This window comes from Pyrgilauda ruficollis, unplaced genomic scaffold (assembly GCF_017590135.1).
Source record: "Pyrgilauda ruficollis isolate IOZ18807 unplaced genomic scaffold, ASM1759013v1 scaffold40, whole genome shotgun sequence".
Taxonomy (NCBI): Eukaryota; Metazoa; Chordata; class Aves; order Passeriformes; family Passeridae; genus Pyrgilauda; species Pyrgilauda ruficollis.
In genome coordinates, this window is record NW_024525490.1 from 2,288,596 (window position 1) to 2,309,907 (window position 21,312).

The 21,312-nt window shown below is 34.7% G+C and overlaps 1 protein-coding gene across 1 annotated transcript in view; it reads right to left on the minus strand.

Moving 5' to 3' along the window:
* Positions 1 to 21,312, minus strand: part of CSMD1 (CUB and Sushi multiple domains 1) — a 1,068,142-nt gene that overhangs the window by 190,534 nt on the left and 856,296 nt on the right. Inside the window, exons 22-23 of the mRNA XM_041477428.1 lie at positions 15,125 to 15,294; positions 8,300 to 8,456 (exon numbers count right to left, since the gene is read on the minus strand). Coding sequence (XP_041333362.1) covers positions 8,300 to 8,456; positions 15,125 to 15,294 — 327 coding nt within the window. The remainder of the gene's footprint in view (positions 1 to 8,299; positions 8,457 to 15,124; positions 15,295 to 21,312) is intronic.

The following is a 21,312-nucleotide window of genomic DNA, read 5'->3' on the forward strand; positions in this document are numbered from 1 at the left end:
ATATTAAAGCAATATAATCTTTAAGCCATCACTCCCAAAATTATGAATTTAGCTGGAATCTGCTTGTAAATTTCAATCACATTTTTTAGCTATGATGAATACATCATCAGATGAGAAAAAAAAATACGCTAAAGAAGATTACCTGAATTGGCATCACTGAAACATCTTACTGTCATACTCTAAAGATAGAATTTTAATCTAAATGTAAAACACCATGTGCATATGAACACCTACAGTGATCTCTGCTAGCTGCTCTCTCTCACCTCTAAAGCTTAACTGCATTTTAAACTTTATAACAAGAGATTTTAAAAAGCAGCCCTTTTCTTGATAATAGGTGTGAATTACAAAACTGGGAAAACCTAGTGGTTTTAAGAAGATAAGAATCTCTGAACCATACACAGAAAGGTCAGGAGACCTTCAACTGGTAATTTTCAGAGCCAAATCACAATAACCTTTAACAAATTACCTTTTCCACATTTGATGCCACCTACATATCAAACCTTTTTTTTTCCTAATTGAAAAAGAGAAATAGTAACATCTTCCTTCTTTCTAACTTATGCCCAGAGGGATAATTCAGTGACTTAAAGATGATAATTTATGTAAATTTGGAAATTAAATATTTTTCTTTATACTTTTTCAGGGCACTTAAAAAAATCTACTCATTTAGTTGATGTATATTTGCAATACACATATTTTAATTCAAACAACATCATAGTTTTGACTCGAAGTATTTTTTGAAGAACACAATTTAATAATCATGGACTGTTCAGCCTGTACTCCTAACACAGCATGCTACTACTGTTCTATTTCTTGTTTTCCTTCCTCTTCTCAGTTTCATTTTTGCACCCCCCTTTTTACCAATGCAGTCTCAGTTCTCCACTCCATATACTTGCTCTATTTCTCGTCCAGCCCATCTGGAAATCTTCCTCTCCTATGTTTGTATCCTAGCCTTTTAGTCCCACAAATCACCGTTTCCCATACCCTGTGGTACATTTCTTACCTTCTGTACTCTTCCTTAGGACTCCCTGGTTTGATACTGCATCTTCATTTATTCCAAGCTCCCAATGTATCTATCTATTCCCTTTATCTCTTTTTCCCTCCTCTCTAGGTCTGGCTATTACATCCCTGGTATTGTAACCAAACAGCTTCAACCTCACTTTCTCAGGCTACCCACAAGACAGAGGATATTGGTGGGTTTACCCCAGCTGGCAGGTAAGCCCCCACCCAGTTGCTCTCACAATTCCCCACAGAGAGATCTGAAGAGAATTAGGAAGACAAAAGCAAGAAAATGAATCAGTCAAAATAAAGACAGTTTAGTAAGTGAAAACAAAACAAAGGAAAATCCCCAAACATCCCAAACCCAAACAAGTGATGCAATCCCAATCACTTATGAACAGCAGACTGATACCTAGTCAGACCCTTAGCAACAGCTACTTCAGAAACACTTCCCCAGATTTCAATTGGTAAGCATGACATGACATGACATGACGTGTCACCATCCAATTCAGGTCATGTGTGTCCCCTCCCACCTTCTCGCCCACGCTGAGCCTACCTGCTGGCATGTCAGAGCAAGTAACCCTAGAGAAGGCCCTAACACTGTGAAGCACTGCTCAGCATTAGCTGAAGAATCATAGAATCATGGAAATATTTAAGTTGGAAAAGATCCTAGATCCAAGATCCTAAGTCCAACCTTAGACCAAACATCACCATCTCAACTAAACCACAGCATTAATGCCAAGTCCAGCTGTTTCCCAAACACTTCAAGGGACAATAACTATATCACCTCCCTGCATAGTCCCTTCCAATTCTTGACAACCCTTTCAGTGAATAAATTCTTTCTGAAAGAAGAATTAACTCGACATTTTCTTAACTGAAGAAAATTAACTCCATCCTATTCAAACACAATACAGATGGACAAACTGGTCACCTCCATCCTAACCCAGGCCTGTTGAGAAAAAGTATTTTGGAGTACTCATTCATAGGGTAGCATTTGCTCACATGAGTTTATATGGCTAAAGATCTGTATCTCACAAAATCTGGTAAGATTTTCCTTAAATGGAAAAATACAAAACATCACCATGACAGCATTTCCATCTATAGAGCATAGGTTAACATATTTTTTTCAAACAGAAGGTAAATGCATTGCTTATATTCACCTAATAAAATGGTTTTCATTGTTTCTGTCTTAGAGATAAAAAAAGATTTGGCACCTACTCTGTTTACCAGAATAGCAGCTTCAGAGACATCTTTAAATTAAAAGTGAAAACCAAACTCAATTATAAAAACTTTTATAAGACCAATTATTTTTTGTTCATACAAAGTTTTGAGGATTTCGGGGAATGGGGAGACTATGTTAATGTTGAGTATTTTGGAAGCAGAAGGCAACTTAATTTTCTGGGGGAGGAAGGAAGGAAGAGACTCTGATGTCGTCATGTTTTTAATTAGGATATCATAATTCTTTTACTCAAGTGAAATTAACATTTAAATAAAAAATTACATTCATTAATTTTTGTTTCTGAAGTTTGCAAGTTTGACTTTCTTTTAGAAGAACTTTTTCTATGCATGCAATATTCATTTGGGGTTACATTAATTTGGGGTTAGTCACATAATGGTACTGCTCTTAATAGGACCTGTGACTACGTCATACATGTATCGGTTAAGATGTACTAATTTAATAATATTTGTCTTTGGTGTCTTACATTTTTACTGCAGTGTTTGAAGGTTCTAATTGGAACCAATCTTATATGTAGACTAGTTATGGAAAAGAAACTGGAAGAGCTTCTTTTCATTACAGCATTGTTCTGCTAAACTGACATTCTACACCCTAAGGCATAGCCACTATATTCCTGAATTTGAGAGTGATTGTGTGCTAGAATAATTGTCTGAGTCTGCAGTTTCAGAACATTGCTTTCACTGACATTCTAACTTTTTCAATTACTGTAGAATAAGAAATGAACTAAATTAAAGTTCATGATACTCTTAAATTAACTATTAAAATTGTTTCAACAATTTATATAAATTTAGACCAATTCAGATTCACCTCTCATGCACTACCTTTCACTATTCCTTGAAAGCAGTAGGGTTAAAGAATGATTAAACCAAAAATCAGAACTAAGTCTTCAGTAGCAACAGAATACCATGAAGGCTAAATCAGTGCATCATGTCCAAAAAATGTATTTAAAATTTTCTTTCCTTAAACAGAACAGTATATCTTCAGACCAATGAAGTAAATATTTTAAAACTACTAACTTTGCTAAATATAAAGAATCATAAATGCAAATGAAAATATTAAACCTCATTCAAAAGAAAAAAAATTATATCCATGCACAATCCTAAATCTGTCGTAAATTTTTTGGAGTGGAGCACAGCTCAGGGGCCTGAACACTTCTGAAAGAAATGATAGCCATGGAGAATTCTACTTTCAGAGAAAGAAATGGTTATCATGGACTTGAAATTTGAAGATGTTACCATTAAATTATGATTTGGGCCAACACAACATTAATTTTCAAAAAGACAAATCCTTAGTGGGATTTTTTTCCAGCCCTCATTTCCACAGAAGTGAAGGAGAATGTCTAATCTCACATCACAAGGAAGTGAAGGATATAAATAAAAAACAACTGCTGAGGAACTAACATGGAATCTCATTTTTAATCTATAGCATCAAATAAGGAACAGGTCTGTGTCAGGCCTTCAGAAATCTAAAATCTAGTTACAGAGTATGCCACAAATTCCTGAATAATGTTTAGACTTCAAAAAGTCTATAACTAGTTCTTCATGTTTCTGAAATACAAAGGAGTCTGTTGAGAGCCAGAATATAGTACTGAGTGGGCCAGTGCAGCCAGGCATGTTCCTACAGATTGTATCTGTCAGTACTTCTGGATGGACCCTTGCACTGACCTATTAACAACATATTCTAAGGTTTAATCTGTGGGTAAGTGAAGCTTTTGCTTCTATTATTTACTGGACAGGACTGGGGAACCATGAAATTGCCATAGAGAGCTAGATAAACTGCTCCTAAAAAAGAAGATATCTAGATAAGGTTCAACAGCAACTTCATGCTATTTCAGACAGACAGCTGCCAGTGCAAAGCACATGGTAAAAACCCTCAGGTCCCAGAAAAGTCCAAGGAGCAATTCTACAGTGGTAAAGGTCCTTACACATCATGAATATACACATCCATCATCAGGCAGCATGAAAAGAAATGAGTTTTGAGATTTCTAGATGGTACTGTGAAGGGAAAGAGTGTTTTCTTCTCAAATGTTTGGGAACTTTACTGAGAAAATTGTGCAAGCCCACTACAGTGCCGAGTGATCTGTGATGTGTACAAGACCAAACAGACCACGCAGTAGCAGCATTAGGCAGTACTCAGAGGGTCACAAAACATTTGTATATGACATGCATGATAAAGTGTAAAGGTATTATTTTTTGTTTTTCCAAAAGCTAAGAAAAGTGAGACTATGTTCAAGGAAGGAGGATTAAAGAGGAGCAAGGAAGCACTCATGATACAAGTCAAAGTTCAGTGCATGATGAGTGAAAACATGGTTAAATTTTCTCTTGTGTCAGGACTGTGATAGGGGAGTGGTTAGGCATGGCCTGTTTGTTATTCAGAAGCTGTACTGAATCGCTCCTTATTTAAAGTTGCAGCCTGTTACTTTTGCCAGACAGCTGTGTTTTGCTTTTTCTGCCTGCCATGGTGTGGCATCAATAAGATTTGGGTTTTATATGAATGTCAATTTAACATTAAATGCCATTGACATAACAGCACAAAGCACTGGCATCTTTATATCAGAATGGCCAAATCTTTTAACTCAGCTGTGAACAGAATTGGCTGTGGGAATCCCTGAATCTAATCTTCTCTACCCGACAAAAATTAAAGGTGTCTCAGAAAGAATAGATTTAATCAGACAGAGGGGAAAAAGATCCTATGAATAAGAAAACTGCAATTATGAAAGAATAACAGACATTTTCTAAAATAAAAAGAAAAATAGCTGTCACATGTGTCAATAAGCACACACTTAAATTTTTGCATGCAGATCGCTACTGATGTCCTCTACTCATAGGGAATTAAAGTCATCAAACTTATGCTGCCATTTCCTCAGCACAGAGATTTGAATGTCCACAGTCATTCCCTCTGACAGCAGTGTAGAGATACTGGAAGCAGACACTTTACCTTATTCCTCCAAACACACGATAAGGAAATGGCTTTATATAAACTTTATATAAACTTTATATAAACTTTACACAAAGTCGGCAAACTGCCTTCTTTGTTCCTCATTTTTCTTCTCCTCTGGCAGAGTCATGTTCAGCTGTTGCTCAAATTACTATTTCATTGACTCTTACTCCATACATACTTACCCCACCAATTTCAGGCTAAAATATTCTCCATTTTCCTGAAGTTATTTCCTTAAATAAAATCACTGTAATTTTAGTTTTCCCTCAAAATATTTCTTAGTTTCTCAAAACAGTTAACTTGAGAAAGAGTACAGATGTTTTCATGGTCTTTTCTAGTAGAAAAATACCACTACCTATCAGAATAAATCTATTTTGTTGAAGGCATCTTGTAGTTATAGATCAAAGAATAAGATAATTATAATTTCCAGCTTCCAATCAGTATTACCTGAAGCAATTTTCCCTATAGATTTCATGAGAAATTTCATCAGATTTCATTTAGAACTTAAATCCTTTATTTCCTTTTAATATCTGCTTATATTTCTAGAGTTTGTACCAACATCTTGGATTCTGAGTTTATGAAATTTGGTTTTATTATGTTGGTAATGGGATTCTGAAAACAGAGATAAAAGTTTCTTTATCTACAATTCTGTCCTCATGTATCATTAGCTTTTTCCTCTACTGTACTTTTAAATTTAACATAACCTTCAGAATTCACGCCATCAAAAAGGATGGAAAGGTAGTTGCACACAAATGAAATAGCAGATTTTCAAATTAGTCTTTTTAATAACAACCTGCAATTTTACTTCTTAATTTCAATAGCAATAATAGGAAGAAAAGTACTACAAAGACCAACAATTAAGGGCAGTTGATGATGCCTTGTGGGTAACAAGAACTCAGCAATCACATAGGAAGTAAACTGAATGAATTAACCTGATTTATTAGACCATCACTTCTCCCGTGTCCGCCTTATGATATTAATTATTCAATTTCATTCACTCCAGCATATATTTCTCATTTCCTTCAGTGAAACTATACTTTAGCACCTTTTTGATTTGTTTTAGTATTTTTAAAGTATCTGTCATTATAGTTCAATTTGAATAGTGAATAAATAAACTTCAGAGTAATCTTCCAGTTAATTCTGCTGTAAACTATAGCTTTATTAATACAAAAAGATAATTACAATTTTGTATGTCGTGTATTTACTGAATTAAAATGGACATATTTGTTTGGCAACTGAATTGTAACTGCACCAAAAAATTCAAAATCCAGCAAATAATAAGTATAAATTTCTGGTATATCAAATCTCTAAGACATTACTAGGATAGGACTTTCAGAAAAAGAATGTGAGTCAGCACACCAGCCAGTTTTCAAAGCACTGCAAAAGAATACTTCTTCTGCTTGTATTTTTTACTTGCATTAATTTATGAAAGGTTAAAAATCCCACACTAAAGTGTTTGGAAGTAACAGTTACAGTAGAAGGAAATCACCTGCTTAGAAGGTCACTGTCTCAAATTTAGTTTCCTGATAATACACGTGAGAAGTAAAGAATTAGTCTGTATTTAAAACTGGGGATTGTCTCAAGTGAGAGAAAGTAGGAAGAAAAGTCATTAGAGATAAGCTTTTCAACATTAATTGCTACAAACTGATTACATATGATAAAATAAATTTGGCAACCAAAATAAAAAAATGTAAAGTGTTATACAGACATAGGAAAATAAGTTTTACTCTCTGACCAGTACTAAAATTACAGTTAGAATATTATGTCAAATGCTGTCTATACACTTCAGAAAATGTGGAAATACTTGGAAGAATAGAAAACACAGTTTAAAAACTAAGCAAACAGTCAGGAGAAAAAGCCTTAAGACATGAATTACTGTATCTTCTGTATCTTACAGAAAAATACACTGCAGGAGAGCAAATCTTAAAATAAAGTGCAACAAAATCAAGCAACTGGATGTAGAAATTAGACAAAATTGTATTTTTAAGTAAAATTACATTCATAAACAGTAGATGGAACTGGTTATGGAAGCACGATTTAAAAGGAACTGATTCAAGACCCTTGAAATCAGAGCCCTTAAATAAGATTGTTTTTAAAATAGATCTTTGGTTCCTTTTCTTCCAAAGGAAAATTTCTACAGTTTCTCTAGGTAAATTAGAGTAGATTTCCATAGTCATTCTTCAGTGGTTCTATAAGAAAAAAAATCTAAAAGGTTATTCCACAGCTTGCCCAAACCAAAGGGAAAACATTAGATGTACTAAATTGAGCAATGGTTCCATTATGTTGTGGTGCTCTGCTCTGCAAGATTCTACAGCAATTCATGGAAAGTAATGTTTAAGAAAATAAATTGAAAGTAAATGGAACTTGGAGATTCCTTGAAACCTGGAAAAATATCCCTTTATATGGGTTGGAAACAAACTAGTTTTCCCTAAAATTATTCTCCACAAAAAATTAATTTTTTTGCCAGCAAAAATTAATTCATTTAATTGCATACAGTCTGTGGGACAAGTGTATTGTTTGTCAAAACTTGTTCATTCTGGTCTCCTTCCAGTATACTCCACTCAGATTCTGACAAACAGTCAGGCCAGATTAAGACTGTACACCCAGGTACTCATTTTTTCTTTTTACTTTTCATTTGTATTTCTTCTTTTCTTTTCTTTTCTTTTCTTTTCTTTTCTTTTCTTTTCTTTTCTTTTCTTTTCTTTTCTTTTCTTTTCTTTTCTTTTCTTTTCTTTCCTTTCCTTTCCTTCTCTTTTCTTCTCTTTTCTTTTCTTCTTCTTGTCTAAGTTTACTCACTGCAGAGATTGAACTTTCCATTTTCCATGACTTTCTGTGCATTTTCTGCTACAGTTTAACAACTAATATATTCAACCCACATATGTCTCAACACCACTACTAAATCTTAAAAATAATCATGATTTTTAAGTTTAAAAAAGTATAAATTTGCTTTCAACAGTGTTTTTAAATTACTAACACTTACCCAGTCATGTAGACAAGTAAAGCTTTGTCTCTTAACCCCCGTACATTCTAGGAAATTACCTTCAACATTCAAGAAAGACATCACTACAGCTGAGAAATACACATTTCCCTGCAAAGCAATCAATCAGATCATATTTCTGAGCTACTTACTTGTATAAGTCAGCTGAAATCCTTGGTCAGTATCAGATCCATTGGTATTAAATTCTATCCACATATGGTTAGAGGTGCTATTAAGAATAACTCCCATCATGTCCTTTTTGGTGAAGACTCCAAGAGAGCGTGAGGAACTGTCTTTTCCATCATATACCTTGCAGAAATAAGAGCATGAAATTGGGCATCAAATCTAAATATTTGAAAGATTTTCATTAATACAGTAATTCCAAAGTTAGCAATGTATTGCCAATAGTTTCTCCAAAACCTTAATGTATCTATTTTGAGAGGTATAACTGTATACCTCTCAATACCCCTGCGTTATACAGTTCAGGGAAATATTAAATCCCCCTTAAAGTTTTTTAGAGTTTTTTGCCTTTTTGGTTTCGTGAGCTCATCTTGAGAGAAATTAATATTTATATGCAATTCTATCTTCTGAGGTTTGGTAAACTCAAATTGTTTTCTGGATCATTCACAAAGGCCAAGAGAAGTATAAGCTCTGAAATCACCATTGAAGGTAAACCCTTACAGACTACTCTGTTCTCTCCTGTCTGGATATATCAACAGCAAAAATGAGATTTTAAGTCAATCTGTCATCTTTTATCTCAGGCTCTAAGCCTGCAGCAATTTGGTTTACTGTTGGATTTAACAAAGACTGATAAATTTTCAAAAAGATATGTGAGTCTATTTCCAAACTAATTGTAGAGATGTTCTTATTTGCCATGTTACTTTAGTGAAAACCTTGAACAATATCAACATATGTTCTTTTTCAAATCCTAAAATTCTTAAGAATGCCCTTTTGACTGTTCACAAATACAGGAGAAATACAAATTCTTGCCAAGGAGATTTTTTTTTAACCTTATTAAAAAACCTTGAAAGACACAAAATGCAAAAATAGCCTTCTGCAGTTTTGTTTTGTTTGTTGGTTTGTTTTCTCAAGATGAACTTAAAAAGCTAATTCCTTCTTTAAATTAAATAAATCTCCTCTACCTTCTCAAGGAAAAATAAAATAAAATATGTAAATACACACCATACATGAAATGTCATGTCAATGCTTATACAATAGCAAGAAATGGATTTGAGCAACTGGTTTCTGATACGAAGTGAAAGATAATTTGCTCTTATCTCATATGTCCTAGAGTGACTAGAGACAACCAGCACAAAAGCTACCACTACAGTAGATATTCCAAGGACTGAATCTTCATCCTTCCACAAGAAAGCCTTGAGATATAATGTGTTTATACTGATTCCAGTGAGAAGCAGGAGTGACACATTTAACAATCTAAATTGCTACATCTGGGTCACAGGTAGTTCTTCCTATTTGAATGCCCAGTTAGATCTATTAACAAAATATAGAAATGCTTCTTTTGAGATCATAGACCATTGCAACATTTGTAAGTGAGCTCCAAAATTAAAAGCAGTTCTAGTTTTTCTGTGGAGAAAATACCAGCATGCCATCCATAGGTCTTGAAAGTACCATGTTCATCTCAAATGACATTAACAAAATAAAATACTAAAAAACAACATGCATAAAGATTTTTTAAGAAAAAAACATATGTTTACTTTTATAAACCTACATAGATATAAATGATTACTTACTCTAAAGGAAACTTTTGAAAAACAATATATTGTGCTAGCAATTGATAGAAGAATACATTCCGTCTTTATTATTGATGCAGAGATTGTCTTATACCAAGGCACTCATCTGAGATTCTCAGAAGATACAACCCATTTTATTTAAGGTTCATGCAAGTGGTTGCAGATACTTAAAGTCCACCTTTCTTAGAAGAAATATAACATTAAGCTATGCTAAGAGTATCTGAAAAATTACTTGCAAGCTTCTAACCACTGTCTTGGGACAAAACTACTGATCAATTTAATGGACAGATTATGCTTTATTTTTTAGAGCTGGAAATCTATTGTACAAAGTAAAGAAACATTTTTTCCCCATAAGATTTATTTCCATAGATATATTACACTTGATCTGGAAGATAATACTTGAAATGGAATGTTCTAATAATTGTCATTAATTAAAAATGCTTTAATAATTTTCATTAATTAAAAATGCTGCCTATGTTAAAAAAATATTTTTGTTCATCTATAAAACAAAACAAACAAACTAACTAAAAAACCCCACAGCTAAAGGTTACAGACATATTGTTTCAACAGTGTTCTACCTCACTGACTGTTAGAGATTCTCTTCCTATCTGAGGACTAACAAGTTAAGTAATAGAATCCCTCAAGGTTAATTCAGACCCAAATGAAAAGAGTGTTTCATGAAATAAAAATTAGATATGAGAGATCCTGTGAAAACAGCTGTAAAAAAACCCCAACAAATCAAACCAAAAAAAACCTCACAAAACAACAGCAACAACAAAAAGGCTGGTAAAATTTTTGGTGACACTTGTCCATCTGTTGTTCACATTACAGACATAAGCAAGTACTTATGAAGCAAATGAAACATCATTAGTGAACAAATATATGCACTTAATCTCCCATGTCTACACTGAAAAGTTGGTTGAACCATCCTAGGAAAGAAAATGCTTTTTTACCACTGCTTGTGATGCTAATTAATGTGGGCCAAGGATCACTCCCAATAGACAGCTTGTGTACAACCAGTGTGTCATGTCATATGCCACTGATTCCAGAGGTACAGGATACATTTAATAAACTAATCTAAACTATTTATCACTATACATTCACATTTAGTACATACATTTAACTTATTTAAGAGAACCATTTGAAACACAATTCACATGCTGCAATTACAATTTCCTCAGTTGTGAAGAAAAAAAGAAGGTCTATTTGGCAAAAGACATGAAAACCAGAATATTACATTCTGCTTTTCGTCTTATCTTTGACAAATTCACTGCAATTGCATTATAAAGATTCTGGCATAAGTAGCCACTTTAAAGAACTATGAATCTTCCAGTGGCAGTTAAAACAGGGAAAGGAGGATGAAGTATAAGTGAGTGAGAAAGGATTAAGCTCTAAAATAAAGAGATAATCCAAGTATTCACTTTTGTCATATGTCCTTCAAAATGGTGAAACTGTTTCCATTACTTTACTTGAATTGAAATTTCTATGCCATTAATTCAAGTTCAAATTTTTTCACAGCTATAGAACATCTGCCCACAAATTACAGACATTTACCTGCACGCATTCTTCTTGAAAGCAATAGGTTTGACCCTTCCTCACGCACTTGCCTTATTGATGCCAGAAATACTCTTGCAAATTATACGCCATTCCATACACTCTACAGCCTCAATACCCAGCCTCAATATTCCCACTTGAATACTGAGCTGATATACAGAGCTGCAGAACACTTTATATTTTCAAAGCAAGTAAATAGTGATAGAGTAGGAGTCAAGTCACCACAACTTGATTGTCTACACAGTATCTATTGTCAGTGCATCCCTGGAACACATTTAATGCAGACTTATTAACACCTTCACAAATCTTCCTGAGAAAGGGTAAGTGCAGGAGCGGTATAGACCAGGGACTGTTTCTGAGACACAGTTCCAGTGAGCTACCTTATTGTGCAAGACATGAGAATTTAACATTAGAGGTATAGTCAAACTGCAGAAGCTGGTCTAGGGGGCAGTGGGTGATGATCACAGCATTGTTTGGAGCTGTGTTTAGGATTAATTTAGCTAAAGTATTCAGGGATGCCTCTTTTTCCCTAATTTTGAGGCACTGAAAGTGTGTGTTTTTCTTACTGGGGTTAAAATGATGCAGACAAAAGAACAGAACAGCACTACAGCTATTCATGAGGAGAAATGCTCCAATAACAGTGCTAATGTATTTGCACCTGCTGTGGGAAACACTCACCTAAAAGAGCAGGAAATGCTGGCAAGAGTTTCTTGACGTTTCTTGAAGTTTCTCATTTTGGCAGTAAAAAGAAATTACTTACAACTAAACTTACCCAATTTCCTTAACTGCAGAGATTTTATAAAATCATTCAGAAGGGACACACTTTTAAAATATTCCTTAGAAGTTGGGCAGGCAAGGCCTGTATAGTTTGCTGACATTGCTAACATTCTGAAATCCTTTCACTACATCCTCATGGAGTTCAAAGTGATCTTACCTCAAACATTAACCTTAACAGCAATATTATATGCTTGGTCTGACACTCCTGGTGGGTTGATCTTGGGATTGTTATAGTTGAGTAATGAGATGGTTGGATCTCACAATTAAGGGGTGAACATTATGTTAAGAGAAGTTTTGTAAATGTATAGTTATGTAAATGTATAGTTATGTAATAGTCCCCCTTGCACTGTTATCACAGGATGGCCTTGGTAGTCGGGGCATTTGGGGAGGGCTGGCTTGTTACTATGGTAACACCTGACCTCCAATCAAGACATAACAAAGTGATCTGCACCACTAGATAGCAAGGTAGGAGTAGACTGACAAGACTTTAGGAGGGACTAGAAGTAGAAAAGGCAGAGCATCCGTTTTGAAGACGAGCACGTGGCAGATAGTCACAGGGGATCCCAGTGCTGTAATATTTCCTTATTTAGTCCTTTTGTTGCATTTTTTGTTAGGGTTTAATAAACCTTTAAAATTTTAAAAGTGAGCCGTCATTTCTCACAGTATTATTACATTATTATTACAGGCTTTTATCGACCCACTTTATCACGCATTTCTGAGCAGCATTTTTTGCCCTTCTTTAGCTACCTTTCCTTGAGATGCCCCCGCCCTGGCCATGTCTCAGCCACGCCCTGCGATGTGTGGTTGTATCCATCTGGAACGGGCTGTGTCCAGCTGGAACCGGCTGTGTCTCCCGTCACGGAGCCAACGCTGCTGCTGGGGATGGGCACCCGCAGCCAATGCAACATTATGTACATACAGATATTTCTTTGAAAATAGAGTGAGATACTGAGCTGAGAAAATGCCCTATATTTCAGCACAAGGTTTATAAATATTCTTAAGCTTAGTGCATCCCTTGCAAGCTGCCAGCAAGGCAATCTTGCAGCTTCCTTGTGTGCAGCACAAGATAGAAGGCTGAGGTTTATAACACATTTTGCTCATATTTTGGGTGCAGATAGGAATGAAAGCAAGCTTTAAAGTCTGTACCCCTGCCAACATACTGATTCCAATGGAAATATGTAAAAGGACATCCTGGCATGGGAATAGAGAGGAAATAGAATTTGTTTTCATAAATGCAGGTAATAGAGACACCTTAATTGGTAGAAGAGAGCTTAATTGTATAAATGGAAGCTGTGCTGTGGCAACTGACTCAAAACCAGAGAACAGTCATTGCAGTTCAGACATCACCACAATTTTGCCTTTGCTTCCTCTGGATCCTCTGAAGTATTGTGCTAAAAGGTCTATAAAAGAAAGTATCTAACAGGTTGCTCAGAACAGCTTTGTCTCAGGCAAATCTTTCTTGTATCTCTGGGGACTATTGCTAAGTATGCTGGACATTACTCATGAGACGTTCTGAAGGATAACTGAGTTTCTTGAATGTTTCATTAGGGTTTTCTAAGGGATTTTTTGTTGTAGATTTTTAAGTAGTTTATTAAATTATTTACAAACCATGTATCTACAAAGCTTCTGGGACATTTATGTACCACATTCTAGCAACTCAATGGGCAATTAAGTTCCTTCTTCCCTGCTGCATCTCTTCAGAGCAAAAATACTTTTGGGTATCTGCACTGTCAGACCATGGATAATGGAAGCAAAAGACCATTATATTTTGTCCACCTACTCAATTCCCTTTGGTCTAAAAGCAAAACCAAGGTCTTGCACTGTTTTATACATGGTAGCATTTATTATCAATGTTTTTGTGGGTAACGACGAAGAATTGCTGTTCTTTTGATTGTAGCTTTCTAATCTATAAACTAAACTATAAGTTTTGCTTATTTCATGGTCAAATGAAGTACTTGTTGAAAAGAATGGATATAATAACAAATATATAAATGTCTATATTAAAATGAAGACTTTTTTTCCTCTCCACCTTCATCCTATCTGTAAATGCCTTGTTTTTTGCAGGAAATCAATTGTCACACTTAATTACATAAGGAAGCTCTTAAGGTGATGAAATGGATAAAAATATAGCCACCAATATTTGATCCATAACAATTATATCTTTAAACTCCTTGTGAGAAGCACTCAATGCAAATTAAAAAAAATTAAGAGACATAAATTCCTAACATGTTAAATGGGTTGCTGGGAGATATCCAGAAAGGAAATTGCTAAGTAAATTTGAATACTTTGTGATTTTAAGTATCAATTAACCAAAAATTTGGGGACATAAAATTGAAATACTAATTTAATGTATGGTCAACACTTCAGATGAACATTAGGATTTTCAGTGCACATAAGAATGCAACAGCTACTATTAGGAAAAAGCAATTTATTACCATGCTGGAAAAAAGTACATGCTCAAAATCTATATATATTTAGGTTGTGTTGCAAATGTTCCCTGCAATGTAAAAGAATGAAAACTTTTATAACTACAGTTTTAGTCAATATTGCAATGTTATTTTCCATTTAGGGAAGAAAACAAAAATCCCTGTGCTACACTTATAAATATTGTGTAAAGAGAAAAAAATACTAGGTATTCAAAATCCAAGTTCAAATTTTAGGTGTCCATTTAAGATTTAAACCACTGTAAACAGTCTAATACTTCTGGAAATGTAATTGAAATCACAATGTCTCCGATAGTTTCTTTGAATCTAGTATAAACCACTGAATCTCATATAAAAGCAGTGACGCTATCCACCTATTGAATATGAAAAGAGAGATAATTGCCATTGGAAACAGATTTATTCATGCAATGTGAATATTTAGCATAGAAAGTGAAATAATTTTTCTTATTACCTTAACAATATCTCCCTCATGCAGCTGAAAGCTCCTGGCTCTAAGATGAATCCCTTTTCCAGCCTCAGTTTCAATTTTATAGATACATTCATGGTTGTTGTCATAATTAGATGGAAAATTTGGAGACAATAATGTTCCTTCATTTCCAGATACAGTTGCTCCACATTCAGCTAAAGAAAATAGACACATTAAAACAAAAGAAGTGAATTATCCAATTCAAGAAAATATGAGTTATTAGCAATAATATTTAGACTATGAAATCTCTTAACAGGCTATCTAGGAAAAGTATATTTCTATCAGGTCTCATCTGTAGGACCAACTCCTAGAAACCCTATCAAAGTTGCCATCTCCTGCATTTCACTGGGTCTGTTTATTATGTGCACTTACATTTACCATCAGCTTATCCCCTAGTCCTCCAATCAGACTAACCAATAAAGCAGGTTAGCCTGGATACCATAAAAATTGAATGCTTTATTGAAATATAGTTATTGTGGTAACATTTCAAATAAACATAATATTGATTTCACCTCTGTATTCAGCTTTACAAATAAGTATTTTAAAAAGCAGACAATAAGCTGACAAAAAAAAAAAATAAAACCAACAACAAAATACCAAAAAACAATCTGGTACTAAATTAAGAGCATTCAAATATGTTTTTTCTCCAGGAATAAAACCAAAGAAAACCCAAAAAAACAAACCAACATTTATTGAAATAATTCAGTGCCAAGGAGACGGATCCTTTCCTTTCTGGGTAAAGAGTAGGTGAGTCTTTTTCACAGCCATCTGTAGTAAGCACCTATTGACACTTTCATTAGACATTTCTTGTTGTAGTTCCCCAGTAAAGAAAATAATAAAGAGACGGAGGAGTGGTATGTTCCAGACCATGGCCTCAGTTTGAATTTTGAATAAAGACTAATAAAATTGTGCCAAATATGCAACATAAATTCCACCACATAGATGAAAACATCTAAACAGAGAGCAAATAATATTGGTGTACTGTTCAAACAGATGTTAAAACCATTTAAAAATGACCTAAAAACACCTTATAAAATCCCACAGTAATATTAACATACCAGCTATCAACCTTCAGCTTCTTTTTGGTGTATGAAATTGATATTGATATCTCATTTTTCTCTCTAGGGATAAAATACCCTGTTGTTTTTTTTTGACCTTAACATCATTAGACCTCATTCAGTGTTTTGTAAAAACAAAACAGATGAAATAATAATAAATTAGCGTATAATTGTAAAATAACAGATACACCCTATCAAATAAGGGGTAAGTTTAGAAAAAAAAAAAAAAAGTATTTTTTCTAAAAATGTTTAATAGATTTTTAGGGGTTTTAGGATGCTAAGACATTTATTTGAGAAGAATTCAAGAAGAAATATATGATTTATATTTGCAAATATGCAGTCTAAACATTTTGGTTTTACATTTCTGAGGCTTCACAGATACCAAATTTATGTCCTTCTTGCTTTTGAAAAGTATAAAAAAAGTGTATTTTTTTACTTCCTCCCTCCAATGAATCTGAAGAAAAAAAGGGAGTAAGGAGGAGAAGGAGAGGAAAGCAGGGATGGATGGCAGGAAGGGGAAAGGAGGGAAGTTAGGATGAAAAGCGGAACAAGGAAAGGGGTACAATCTTACATGGAGCTTTATTTTTAGTCTGCATTGGGGATCTTCTTAGGTAAATGAAAAAGGAAATCACCAATAAACTGGTTCAGGATCTTTATCTAGCATGTTAAGTTAGAGTTCATTTGCTGTTTTAATGTAAAGCTTTATATTCTCCCCTTCCTTAGCTTTGGTTTTGAGCTACATTATATTTCACAGGCAGAAGGGTGTTGGAGAATAAGAACCCCTGCCACCAAACTTCAGACAGATGAACTCTTTCCTTGTTGGAGAATGTAGGATGCATAAGGTGTTTCTAACATGTTTAAAGTCACCTTACATTGTCTAAATGTTTCAAAGAACTGTAGTACACTGAGAAACTAGATTTTTATTTTGATACTTCTTTGGTAACGCATGTCAAGTGTGTGATACTTATTACACATGGCTCCATATAAATGTCTCTCTGTATTTGTTGGTGTGTACATATCCATATGTAGTTATTTTTGTCTTGGATTTTAGGAAGAAGGTGGGACTGATTAAGTTTATAAAATGTAATTCAAAGCAATGCCAAAATTAATGCCACATTAATGTAAAACATTTATAACACCAGTACTCTGCACAAGCCTTCTGCAAACATGTGTTTGCCTAGGTAAAGATGCATGCAAAAAACCAGTGGTCCCTTAGGCTCCATCAGTATCTTATCTACCTCCTTTAAAGAGCTAGAAATACACAAGTGCAATGTTGAAGAGAAAAAGGTATGGAAGGAAAGGATATTTTCTTACTTAATGTTCATGCAATATTCTACATTTTGTTTCAGTGAGTGACTGTAAACTACTAAGACATATGCAGTTACAGAAAAAGTGTACAATGAGCTTTCCAAAATCTAGAACTTGACACACTTCTTGCTCCAATAATCTATGTTCCAAGGTTCAAAGCCATGGTCATTTTAGATCTGTGAATAAAAGTACTGACATATAAGATAAGGGATAATTAGAGTTACAAACTAAAGACAAAATACTACTAATCTTCTAAAATATGCTACTTTCTGAAAGAAGCAGACATATTCTAACATGAGTAATTATTTACTAAACTTTAATTACATGGCTAAGTTCTCTGAACTCAAGTTGGCACTCATATACCTTCAGCCCATGCTATAAAACCATATTCATGCTACCCTTTTTCACATGCCTAGCAAATATCTGACAGCTATGCAGTTTCATCAGGCCACATCATTCCTTCATTATCATGACAAAGGCTTGCTCATGTCATCTGCCCAGTCAAGTTTCCTACCTCATCTTGTGTCAGTCAGCAAATCACTAACACAGACACCAGAAAGAGGCTTTCAAAGGAAGTTCAGCCTTTCTTTGTAACTTCCCTTCCTCAATATATACAAACCCTGTCACAGCTCAGGTTTAAGTTTTCTAGCTATATTTTGCTAATCATAGGATATCAAGTCAAAGCCATGTTTAATTAGCTCTCCCAATGTTATGGCCTGGAGATTAAGGTGACTTTTTTTTCAAAGAAATGTTGTCCTCATCCATGGAAAAACTCTGTTTTTTTCCAGACTGTTGAAGTTTCTAAGTGTGCTAATAACTGAAATCTCTGCTATTTGTGACTGATGTCCAGACATACAGCAGACCTTATGCTCCAAGGATTTCAATTTTTGTAACTGTTCTGCACACTGCAGTCCAGAACTGCATGACCATGCTTCCCATAATTATGTACTACAAACTCAATGAAATGCAATACTGAGTCTGGCCCTGGCAGCAGGAAAAGCTTAAGCAGTCAAAGGCATGTCTCCCCTTCAAGGCCTTAATATTTTACAGAGTGGTAAGGGAAAAGCCATGTTTTTTTTTTAAAAATATTTACACCAGCTGATACCGCTGCTACTTTTTAAAATCATAATTAACACATGCAGCCAGGATGTGTGACACCTAAATTCAATTCACTTTGCCTCTGGGGATTTGAACATGCGTCTCCCATGAATTCTGCCTCACACAGAGAGATTTGAAAATCAGTCACAAAGCGAACAAATGTTGACTAATCTCTTCAGCACAGTGGGTAGGGCATTAAGTAACAGAGAAGGAATACTCCTTCGAAGAAACTCATACATTAAACAGTGCGGAAAAAAAATTCTAAAGTAACTCATGAATCAATATTCACTGCTACCTTGTGAGCACCGAACTACTAGACTGGAAAAATATATTCATGTTCACTTCCATTTCTTCACCTCCAATCTTTAATTCTTTATGCAAAATGAAACAAGCGCCTTTGGCCACATTGACACAATGATTCTGCTAGCAAGCATAAGATACAATTTAAAATTCTTTTACAGATACAAAGCAAATGAAGGCACATCTCTTATATTCTTGGTGAGAGATCCAGCCATGGTAGTTTTATGTAAAGGAGGGATAAGGTTTGTCCACCTATGGTAACTGAAAATTAAGCACAGCCTTGAGAGAGGTAATGCAACATTACCTATCTATCACATGTTGTGAGTAACTACTGACTTTATTATCTCAAACAGAAAAATGCTATCATGCTATCTTGAAAGAGCTCTTTAGTTCTTGACTGCAGAGGTCACGTCCTTACATCAATGCCTTCCAGATACCTGCTCAGTCCCAGAAACCTGTTTTCATCTTGACAACGTGAACTGCCTCCCCAGCCCAGAAAGATGAAAAAGATTTCTCACTCCCCCACATGTGTGATTTAATTTCACTTATTAACTACAATTCACTGAATATTACCAATATGCACCCTTTCTTCAATAAAAATCAACTAAATCTGTATTAGTGTCTACAAGTCTTAAATTATGCAAACATTGACAGGTATGGAATTTGCCAAGGGAAATAATCTTTACTGATCTTAAAGTAATTACTGTTGATATTCTGTCTCCATATTTTGATCCACAACTTTGTGTTGGAAGTATCAGGGTGAATTTAGGTGAACAGATAAACTACAACATACCCATGGAACATGCTCTATGTAAATAGTATTTTCAGGACTAACTCCTCAAGCTGTAGCCTTTAAAGAAAATGAATATATTTAACAGTGCTCTCAGTGTGGTTATGTGATATGCATAGATTAGTATAATGTAGGTACAACTAAAGAACTTAAAATCTGCATATGATATAATACCTAAAAATTGCTGTAAAAAGATGTAGCACTGAAACACACGTTATGATGTAACAGACATCCCCTCTCTATGTTGCATGTCTCCCTTTCCTTTGTTTCTGTATCAACCTTTTCAAGATACAAAATACACTGATTCAAAGTTCTAGGTTTTTTTACTATCAATTTGATCAGTAACACCTAAACCCACTCTCTAAATTAATAAATTAAGATCCAGTTCTCACTTCATTTATTTCAATTTAATCGTGTATTTCAAATATATCCTGTGACCAAAAAGAAGTGTAAACCAAGATATTTTTCAGCAGAGGGTATGTAAAAAGTATGTCAAGAGAAAAAAAAAACAGGAAAATAAATTGAAAAAAACCCCAACAGTGAGCCAGAAAACCATGAAAGCAAAAGAAATACTCACATTGACTGTTTCCTCCTCTAAAAGATTTTAGAGGAGGAACTACATGCTTTAATTTCAGTACAGTTTCCAAGTTGTTTGTTATAACCTTGGTAAGAAGTGCAGCAGACTGAGAAATGCTGCTTTATCAAACTGTTCTTTAATTCCCTTTCAGAGAGAGTAATCTGTCTGGAACAGATACTTGACCCCATTCTTTGTTCTTTTGCTTAATAAAGTCACAAAATTCTATCTAAATAAGTAATTTATTTCTTTCTTTCATTGTCTCACTTGAAATGGGATAAAAGGAAACTGCAGAGGGTAGATCTTTTGAAGATCATCAAACACTTCCTAAATATGAACACAACTATAAAACAAACAAAATTCAGGGATTTTTGAATTGCTTTGAAATACAGTTCATGTAAAATGTAACAATAACTTTGTTTAATGGAAAAGTTTACTTTATTATTTTTTCTTCCATACATCTTGCTAAAAGGTTTGACAGAATTTTAAGCAGATCTCCAAAGCAGAGATCAAATAAAAGTCGTATGTTGTCAGTTTAAAGGCTTCTCTGACACAAAGCACTCTGAGTGCAGAACACCTTTGTTGTATTTACAAAATTGTGCAGCAGTTCATGAAGTATGAGAAGAAGCTGAGCTCAGACATTCTTTATATTTCTGTTGGACAATATTGTTATCCAGTAAGATGGTTATGCAACATTAATAAAAGAGCAAAGGGGATCACAGATAAAGCATCATATGCTCTGCCTTCACATAACAGCAAAAACTTAGGGTCCCCTCACACTCAGTGAGGGGTCACTAAAGCTGGGCATATGATTTCTGCAGGGCAGACACAACACATGACTGGGCTCAAGCAGGGATCCATGTACAAACTGTGATACAGTGCTAGGAGCTGAAGCTTTCAGTTAACTGGAACGATGCATCAAACTGAGGTGCGCGTGGAGTTTCCACAGCAACTCACTGCACAGTGTCTGAGTCTGTATTGTCAGCAGTCCTTCATCTCCAGTTCTGCAGTCTGCCCTCCACGCTGAGGGTGCACCTATAACTCT